Source organism: Drosophila kikkawai, chromosome X (genome assembly GCF_030179895.1).
Source record: "Drosophila kikkawai strain 14028-0561.14 chromosome X, DkikHiC1v2, whole genome shotgun sequence".
In the NCBI taxonomy this organism is placed as follows: Eukaryota; Metazoa; Arthropoda; class Insecta; order Diptera; family Drosophilidae; genus Drosophila; species Drosophila kikkawai.
The window spans coordinates 26,583,859-26,594,073 of NC_091733.1; the positions used below are offsets into that span (position 1 = coordinate 26,583,859).

Below are 10,215 nucleotides of genomic sequence, written 5' to 3' on the forward strand. Positions count from 1 at the left end.
AGATGAAATCCGATGCTGGAGTTGGAGTTGAAGCCGGAGCTGGAACTGGACTTGGAGCCGGAGCAGCCACTCAACACCAACGCCTCCGCAGGAGAGAGAGAAGCATGGCATGCGTGACCCGACGACTTAATCCAATTTAGGCATATAAATTATGGCCACGAATACACAAATAACAAATCGCTTTATTAACCAACGCAAACATTTATCGCAAAAAGTATAAATATTTGTTATTGCATTAGGCAATCCGTTTGCAGTCCCAGTTCTCCTCCAGCTCCTGCTCCTTCCACTTCCCGGTGTGCCGGGTGATGACAATCTGTTTTGAAAACCCGATCCCAGGCTCTTCCTTGCCGCCCAATGCTGAATCTGAGTGGATCCTTTTTGGCTTGCGAAAATTAATTTGAATTTTGAATCATCAAAAAGAGTGTTTAGAACATTTTGGCTTTGATTTTTTGTTTACTTAAATCTTAAAAATTAAAATAAATAAGTATTCAAACCCAAAATATCAATTAAAGCTATTGGAAACCTTGGAAAAAATCAAAAGAGACCTTTGATTTAATTCCCAAATTCCCCACTGACCTCAAACCCAAAACGAAGACGCAGCTCTCCTTAATTATATATGCAAGAACCGCCAAGGCAGATATATCACCAGAGTGCAAACCAATCCGCACACGCAACTGGTCCCCGGAGGAGGAGGAGAGTGGTTTCCAGTGCATATCCCTAATCAGAAACAATTCCAAAGGCAGGGCCATAAACAGTGCGAAGGTGTTGAAAGTCTTTGGCCAGAGCTCTGTGCTCTTTGGGGGCCGCAGGCATGAGTTCTCCAAACGATATGCGACCGAGTAATTCTTTTGCATATATTTTATGCAATTTTATTAGTGAAAATTGCAAGAAATGCTGTCCCGTGGCAGACTCGGTGCGATCTTACTTCTCCCTGTGGGTGATTTCAGTTGATTGATGGCTGCAGAGAGAGAAGCAGGGAATTGAGGGATCCAGAGGATCCAAAGGATCCAGGTATCCAGAGATCACAGGCATGGGGTGATCCCCTGGTAGGGGGCATCACATTAAACCCATCCTCATGTCAACTTTGTTTTAGGCATTGCGTCAACGAGCGTAACGTTTTAATTTCCCGGCAATCAAACGGGCCCAGACACCCATCGATATGTTCTCGAATTCGAAGCTACACTCCAAAAAATTTACTCGCAGTTGTACAGAGTCAGAAAGGGAGAATTTCCTTTGAAAGTTACTAATTCCTTTCAGTGCTTGGGGTTTATGGCCAGACAGTGGCTCAAGTTTTTGTTGGCACTTTCGGGACACCGAAGTAAATCACTTGAGACTTTGACATCTTGTGACAAAAGTTTTCGTTGGCTTTCGAGCTCCGAGCTGCTCTTGGCCCGGCCCGATCTTCGTTTTTATAGGTCTGCACGCTTTAAAATTTATAATGTGTGGTCGTTGAATAATTTGAAGGCACCTAAATTGGTGCATGTCTAGATTTTAATGGTTTAATTGGGCCGCTGAATATTGAGTTACCACCGGTGGCTCATAAAAAGCGCAAGTCCTGGTTTCAAATACTAGAAAGGCAGAGCCAGGCCAGGACCACTCCAAGGTCAGGTCTCTAAAGGATGGATGATCCATTAACATTGGCGCCGGCAAATGCAGCTTGCTGTTGCGAGTCCAGAATGAATTCCACTTTTAGGAGGCGTGAAATTCATAGAAATTAAGCAGGGCTTGGCCCGGGTTCTGCCTTTATTTTACATTTTTTTTTTTGCCACGTCTGAAGGTGCAAATTGGCTCGCACCTTTTTCAACGTCCGTCTCTGCGTTTCGGTTTTTGCAATATTTGGAAATCGATCTGGGGACCCTGGGTCGTGGCCGTAGTTAGGCGGGTGATTAATGAGTTTTTAAGAGGCTCAGGCGAGAACTTTAATTGGAACATGCTGCTGCGTAAATCAGCTTAAAATTGCCACTAATAGGCTGGCCCAGTCCTTGGCCTTTAATTTACTTGACTTTTATTTCATTTTTCCTTCTCACCTGTGTATCTGTATCTGTATTTGTATTTGTATCTGTATCTGTGTGCCTATCCTGCGCGGATGTTCACACCTCTGGAGACGGACTTAGGCCGGGGGATTAGCACAAATTAGAGACTCGTTTGGGTGACGAGCCTCGAACTACGGTGCTAAGGGGCTGATTGATGATATGTTGGCAAATCTATTGGCCAGAAGACTAGGCTAGGTAGTGGCTGCAATGCCATGGTCCCCTCTTCTCAATGATGGCTTGCAATTTGCTTCATTAAAATGGAAATTAATGAAACGGGACATCAACCAAAAAAATGTTAAAAATCAAGAATATATGGAATATCTATATATTTCTTTATTTAAATCACAAAAATATAAGTAAGTTTCCATTTAAAAAAGTTTTACTGTATTTAAATTTCCCGAAAATATCTATAGATAGCTCCCTGAAACCCTGGAAAAGCCTATTCTTAAACTCAGGACACTCTCCCCAAGGAAAGGGTATTCAAGAGACAGACAAACGAGTTCGCCAAGTTCTATAAAAGAACGTCTGGAATCCGAATGGTTTTTTTTTTTTTTTTTATTTAAAATGGAAACGGGGTAACGTCGATGTGGATCATCATCGCGACTTAGCAGCGACATTGTTACAAAATTTTATGCGTTTTTAAATTAAACGTTATTATGCACTAATCCCGAACTAAACTGCGATTTACGGTCCCATCCGTGGAAGCGGAGCACGAAAAATTGATTAAAATTTAATGAGGACCAACTGTGTAAGCCATAAATATGCCTGGCCAAATGGCTTCATTTGCATGGATGGCATCTCTTGGGATCTGGGAACCTGAAATTCTAGAGGCAAGACGAGCGGAGCTTGAAACACTTTTCATTTCAAAAATGGCGCACGCCGATCGATCCGATCCGATCCGATCCTCGTCTCTCTCTATCCCTATTCCCTCGCCGCTGTGACCCCGAAAAAGGGAATACACAGAAGAGCAGATGTTTTCCTGTTGACCGCATCTAATGGTGCGTGCTACTGCGCTTGCTTAGCTCTTGTCAGTGCTGGCGATTTGGAGGAGGGGACTAGCAGGTCTTGTTTTATTTATAAATTATTTTAAAAAAATATATATAAAATGACTTTTGAAGATTACTTCATAATAAATAATAAAAAAGCCAAAGAGAGCTTCATTTCGGTTGTTTAATTACAAGATCTCTAAGTCAAACCATTTTAAATTTAAAAAACATTTCGTTTATGTTTTCTTTTAATATTTCAAAGAATTTAAAAAAAATATATCTATTTTTTTTTTATATAGAAATGTATAAATAGATTGTGGACATCACTGGCGATCATCTTCCATCCATTTTGGCTGCAAGACCGCAGAAAGACGAGACTGAAACGTCGCAGCGGCAAATGTATGGGGAATCTATACGGACACAAAACACACTCCACTGCAGGGGTAATGATAGTTATCAGCTGGACCTGGCCCGGTCGCCGAGACTCTTAGCTTGGCCACCGACAAACCCCTAAGCACAAAAGCAAAATAAATAAAGGAAATCCCTAACCGAACTTGGAATGCTCTAGAAATTAGAGGTAGCCTCTTGAAACCTAAGACTTTTTAGGTTGATTTATGTTTTTTATATTTTAAATATTATACTTTTTATATAATATTATTATTTATTTATATATGTATATTATGCCTTTGAATAAGAAAACTTTGATAAGAAGTCTTGTGGGTCTTCTATTATTGACCAAATGCTCTCTCAAAGTCGGACTAACCCCAAAAGTTTCCAAAAGATCTCTCAACCAAAACAAAAAGAAAACAAGTGAAATCAAAATCCCCCTCGATGATCCCCAGTTTGTTTTTTGTTGTTTATTTTTTTCCCCCCATTTGATTTGGCATGACGAGCTGAACTTTTGGTCCGTGCAAAGTTCAATGCGCCGCTCGGAGTGTGTATCTTAGCTTAGGATCTGTGCATCCACCTCGCTCTCTCTCGGTATTTCGCTCCATGACTTTGACTTTGGCTCCCCTATTTTCTGGAGACGAATGGATATGGCTGCATCTTGGGTTCAGAGGAAACAACCCCTAGCATTTCCATTTTTATGTTTGTGTGTGTGCGAGCTCGCGCGCTCGTTTATTTTTCAGCTGCAGCCAAAGCCGCCGGAGCCGGAGCCGGGGTTGGGAAAAAGGTGGAATCGGGGCATTAAGGCCGAAAGGGAGTCTCTCTCTGTCTAAGCCGCGTGCCGTGCCCCAGCCCCTGGGCCTCTCCCTTTACGATCCCAATTCCATTGCTTAAATACACCTGCCAGGCGACGGACGCCGATCGACGGGGACGAGTCCTGCTCCAGATCCTGCTCCTGCTCCTGCATTTAATTAAAATATTAACTACGAAAATGAGAGAGCAACAACTATGCTTTGCTGGATGGAATGCACTCGCCGAAAGAAATGGCATTTAGAGACCTGGCACACTTCAATAAAAGATTCTTGTATGCTTAAAAAATTTTATAAAAATTGTAATAATTTATTTTTGTTACATAGGACATTTCTCCGAGTGTAAACGAGTAGCTCGGCACGTGTAGAGTCTTGAGTAAGCAGGTCCTGGCAACGGGAACTCGTTTCAATTAACATTCATTTTTTTTTTCGATTTCAAGTTTTCGCTGGAAAAACGCACGCGTTGCTCCCCTGCGATCGGAGTATATATATCCTACACATATCCTGTGCTCGCCCCATCTCGCTTGCACGCAATTAACGCACGCGTATCCTGTTCTCGCGGCCCGGAACTATGCCTCATATCAAAGCAATTACGCATTTAAATCTTCCAAGCGTTGCGGCAAAAAACAACAAAACAAAACAACAAAAAAGGATATAAACATATAAAGGATATATAGCAGCAACAGCCAAAAGTTGTTTTCTGGTTGTCTGGACAACACAGCAAAGTTACAGGTTTTCAGGGTTTGTTTTCCAGCCTGAATAAGGACTAAAATACTATGCAGATCATCTCTGGGGATCGATAAAATCAAGTATTATGGTTTACTAGTCAAAATTTAACTTTCAACTTTGAGTAACTTCGCCAGAACCATAATCATTTCGAATCAAAATCGAGATAGAGGCCATAATACCAACAGATCTTCAAGATCTAGGGGCTCTCAAGTGTTCACCGCAGATTACACATGCTCATGTGTATCCGGGGATCAGGCTGAATCTGCCGAAAGGATAAGATCAGAGGTAGGATTTGCACGCGAGTCCTTTTCTGGCTTTTGACTTCTGACCGAGACCGTATCAGTATCTGAAGAACCTTCATCTTCATCTATCAATCATTGCGCAAAATGCACTCCACTTCAGCCAGCGATCCTGGGCCACAATAGATCATTCAGTGGACAATGGGGTACGGGAGTCCAAGCCTATTTTGGGCATTTCACCAGCATTCCGGCAGGACTTTTGCACAGCATTTATCATCGAAACTGCCAACAAAGGCGGCGGTGTGGCATGCGGGGAAATGCGAAAATTTGAATAGAAACCAACCGATGGATGGTCTGGGGACGTTGACAATGAACGTGTTAATGATGCCAAAATAATGGAATTCAATCCAAAGTCCCAAACCCCGATCACCCGGCATTACAATGCAAAAAAAAAGAAAAGAAAAGATGAAAGGTGAAAGAGTAGAGATTCCGGAATGCAGCATGCAAAAAAGGTAATGGAAATTGTCAAAGGATAAAGTACACAGAGAAGCGCCGTCCTTCTGGTCATGGTTGAAAAGGTTTTTGCGGGTTTCTTCAGTTTCGGTTTCGGTTTTCAGTTTTTGGTTCCACTTTTTGATTCTGATTTTAGAATTCCAAAATTTCGGCACATTTTTGGCATGATTTTGATGAAAAATGCTGGCTGGCTGAAGAAACAAAGGGAACGAGTTGCACGGGGGAAAAACAATCAAAAATTCAACTTACACCTGGCCACCATTTTACTGTGTCTCTGTTCTGGCCAAGAGTTGCCCTCTCTCTCGATTAATAATCGGTGAAAATATCAAGCGGAAGTTGCTGTTTACAGGGAAAACTTCAAGGTTTTCTGCATTTTCCTCAAGTTCAGTATTCTGTAAGAGATGTCCTGTATTGTTGAGTCTCTACTGTATTATTTGTCACATTTGCAGCCTGTCGCCAAGTCGCGTGTTTTGGATGAAAAAGCCGTGATCCTTTTGATCATTTAATTAGAGGAATATGTGAAATTGTTCGAACACCTTCCAAGACCTGACTCTGCATGACTAATAAGGAGGATCTCTGGATGGCTGGCACTGGCACTGGCACTGGCCTGGAGTTCGCGATCCCCTGGCGGCGCTAATGAATAGGGGCGTGCGTGAGCTGCACATGAAATTCGCAGTCGGAGTCGCGATTGCGACTTTTGCTAAGTTAATTAACACGGAAATCAAATTGCTGGCATGCCGCAGCCCGGCGCGCAGAGCTTCTTCTCAATCAGAGAGAAGTGCAGTCCCCCCGTTCGTCGGGCCTTGAGCACTTTTTCGAGTTGAGTTTTACGCTCGAGCGGCGGCAGTGGGAACAGTTTTTGAGCGCAGGTACGCCAGGCAGGCAGGCACTCAGAGAGAGAAGACTCTCTTTAAGAGCTACCTGTGGCTCTGCTGGGCTCACTACCTGCCCAGGTAGGTTGCTCTCTCTCACTAGCTCTCTCTCTCTCTGTCTGGCGGCCTCTCTGCCTGGTCTGGCACTTTGAAGGGTACATAACGTGAAGGTTTAGGACGAAGGGACTCATTCTTGTGCAAGGTGTCAAACGATCAAGTTCAAGCCTTCTCCTCCTGCCGTTATTTTTTTTGTTTCTGCCGAGTGCCAGTCGAGTGTGTGAACAAAAAACCATAACAATTAGTAACGAAAACACGCATCATGTCATCGAGTGTGCTGATCCCGAGCGATCTCTTCCCCACAACCATCAACACGGCCACGAAGATCTTCCGCTACCAACACATAATGCCGGCTCCCAATCCCTCCAACTCCAACTCCAGTCCCAGCAGCAACCACACATCGGCGATGCCCATCAAGACGCGCAAGTATACACCGCGTGGAATGGCCGGCGTCCTGGCCCGTTCAAGTTCCGGCTCCACCGAAGGCTCGTCCTCCTGCTCGCCGGGCTCCTCGCCGGCGCCGTACAACGTGGACCAGTCGCAGAGTGTCCAGCGACGCAATGCCCGAGAGCGCAACCGGGTCAAACAGGTGAACAACAGCTTCGCCCGGCTGAGGCAGCACATCCCGCAGTCCATTATCGCCGATCTGACCAAGGGCGGCGGCCGGGGGCCGCATAAGAAGATCTCCAAGGTGGACACACTGCGCATTGCCGTGGAATACATACGGCGGCTGCAGGACCTCGTCGACGATCTCAATGGAGGTCCCTCCAGTGTCAATGCCGGTGCCATGTCCCAGCTGCAGCTCTGCCTGGATGAGTCCAGCAGCCACAGTTCCGGCAGCAGCAGCTGCAGCTCCTCCAATGTGTACTACCAGAACGGAGGCAGCACTGCCACCACAACGCCGGCCACAAATCCCCTCCAGCAACAGCAGCAGCTGCAGCGCCAGCAGTTCCCCCACCAGCCACTGACGCCCATTTCCCTGAACAGCAACCTGGCGGCGGTTGGAGCCACTGGCGCCGCTACGGGAGCCACCTCGCCCACGTCCTCCTTCAACTCAAGCATGTCCTTTGACTCGGGCACCTATGAGGCGGCTCCCCAGCAGCTCTCCGCTCACCTGGACCACCTCGATCTGGACGGAGGCGAAGCCCACGGTCACGGTCACGGTCATGGTCACTCACAGCTGCAGCTCAAGTTTGAGCCGTACGAACACTTTCAACTGGACGAGGAGGACTGCACGCCCGACGACGAGGAGATCCTCGACTACATCTCGCTGTGGCAGGAGCAGTAGATCGATCGCAGAGCCTACTCGCCCCGCCCCCACCACCACACATCCTGTTCTCTTCTAGTCAACGTTGAGCTGAACCGAGTGCCTCAAATTGTAAATAAGAACCAAGCCTAAATCACAAATCATACAAAACAGAAAATATTTTTTTTTCCTACTCTAAGTTGCATATTTTTTTTTTGCCTAGGCTAAGAACCTCGAGACCAGTATCAAATATTATATATTTATGAAATAAAATTAATGCAAAACATTAAATTACTACCTTTTTTTTGGGAAGAAATACAAGGGAATTGGAGCTAACCAAACTCCACGAGCCAGACATGCGGGTAGCACTTGCACATTAATTGCATTTTACAGCGTTGCCGATTCCGATTGTAATGATGGTCAGAAGATGGCCAAGAGAAAGACGTGCCAGAGGCAGGCTGGCAATCAGGCAGGACAGGATGTGCGGGCTGTTGCTGTTTATATGGCCGCTAATGCAGATTACTGTGCATAATTTTTATGCCCCGACTCCCTCCTGGCTCTCTCTCTCTCTAACAGGTCTTAATACTTATCCCAAATAACCAGCTTTGGTTAACCCTTTACCCCCTGCTTAGCAGGTAGTAGTTCCTGCTAGGTAGAATGCCCTGACACGTGCCTGGAGCTCTGAGAAGTTCAGAAGTTGAGGGTGTCTTGAGGCAGAGTCTTATCGTAAATTGACTGAGCGCAAACACATCCGAACGAGATATGCCAATTCAATAGAATTCTCCTCTTCCAAATCCAAAAGCGTAACGGAAACGGGAACACGTCATTCTAATGCTGACATAGTCAAGGCCGGGGAGTTCCCCGGAAAATTTAATAAAATAAATATAATACCATATGTAGCGGTGATTGTTGTTATTACTTATATATTTATAATTTCCATTATATTAGATATATCAAATCCAAAATAGTCTTATTATTTTTGAAATTTTTGATTATGGATTTTGTAAGTTTTGTTCATTGCTTTACATGGTCTTTATTGTTAATTTATTTAAAGCCAAAATGAGCTTAGTTATGAATTTATTTAGATTTTGTTTAAGGATTTTGTAAGTTTTGTTTATTTTGAAAATATTTTTAAAATTATAGATAAATATTTAAATTAAATTCAGTAAGCAGTTTTAATAGGCTTCTAAAAAAGGAACTCTGAACAATTTTCCAAAGTAGATTTAATGCATTTTTGACTGAGTTCTAAATTTTTGAAATATTTTTTAAGGATTTTGTATGTTTTATGTATTTACATATTATAGTACTTAGTTTTCTTCACCTTCTAAAAACGTTTTCCGTTTAGCTTTACCAAAATTTGAATTTGTTTTAGACCTTAAATGAAGAATGGTGATTTGTTAACCTTCAAAACTTCTTTATTGCTTTTATTTTTTTGGGTTATAATCCAAACTGACCAGGCTCATTATATCTTCGAATTTTTTAAGCCTTAACTCTTGACAATTCCCCTCTCATTTTGCCACTTGGCCTTTGTTTCGACTGTTGTGCCCTACAAATTGATGGCTTTATAATGTAGTTCGTTCCTTGATCCACTCGAGAGCACTTTCTTGCCACTTTCTACAATCTCACTGGGAAATCCTTCGCTCCCACGCACCAAGATGTCAGATTGTTGGAATAAATAAATAGAACCCTTGGCCAGGGAGACAATAAATCACTTTGCATTTGAAAAAAACAAACGAAAACACAAGAGAGAGCGACGCCTGCATCAGACTATATTTTGACACATTAAAGGGCAGGGCAAACAAAAGGATTTGGGCATTGTCCTTGGGAAATCTGGATGCTGCTCCAAGGAAGTGAAAAGAGATCGGGATCCTCCAGCCTTTTATTTCAATGTCAACGCTGACACTTGACAACTCAATGCAATTGTTTCGCTTCAGTTTTTGGTCGGGAAAATGGGTTCCCGGATTCAGGCTTATCGCTCAACGCCGGAAGAACTTTCACCTTTGCCCAGACACAACACTCTCTCTCCCCCGTGGGGAATCTGACAAATCGTCCCCAGTCCCTGTACCTTTTCCAGCTGCTTTCGGGCGTGAGCTCAGAATATTCTTTAATAGATTTCTTGGCGCGCCAGCAACAATGTGGCCACATTTAAAATATATATTTAAAAAAACAAAAGAAAAACGTATAAAACACAAGCCGCGCCTGCATCAATCAGGGCCCAGAAATTTGACCAAATTATAGGCTGGCCTCAAGGACCCACAGATTGATGGTTCAGGCAGTTGCCAGGCGCAGGCACAGCTTAGCTCATAATTCAGCTCTTTAAGAAGTTGTTACTTGAAACATTTAT

General features: G+C 43.8%; 1 protein-coding gene across 1 annotated transcript; it reads left to right on the forward strand.

Annotated features, from left to right (window-relative positions):
* Positions 1-6,780: 6,780 nt before the first annotated feature.
* On the forward strand, positions 6,781-7,990 carry sc (achaete-scute family bHLH transcription factor scute). Its single transcript, XM_017178493.3, has one exon. The coding sequence runs from the start codon at positions 6,888-6,890 to the stop codon at positions 7,911-7,913; it is 1,026 nt and encodes a 341-aa protein (XP_017033982.1). The 5' UTR covers positions 6,781-6,887; the 3' UTR covers positions 7,914-7,990.
* The last annotated feature ends 2,225 nt before the right edge of the window (positions 7,991-10,215 follow it).

Bases quoted from the DNA above. Each gene is read 5' to 3' on its own strand.
- sc (XM_017178493.3), top strand. From the start codon at position 6,888: ATGTCATCGAGTGTGCTGATCCCGAGCGATCTCTTCCCCACAACCATC.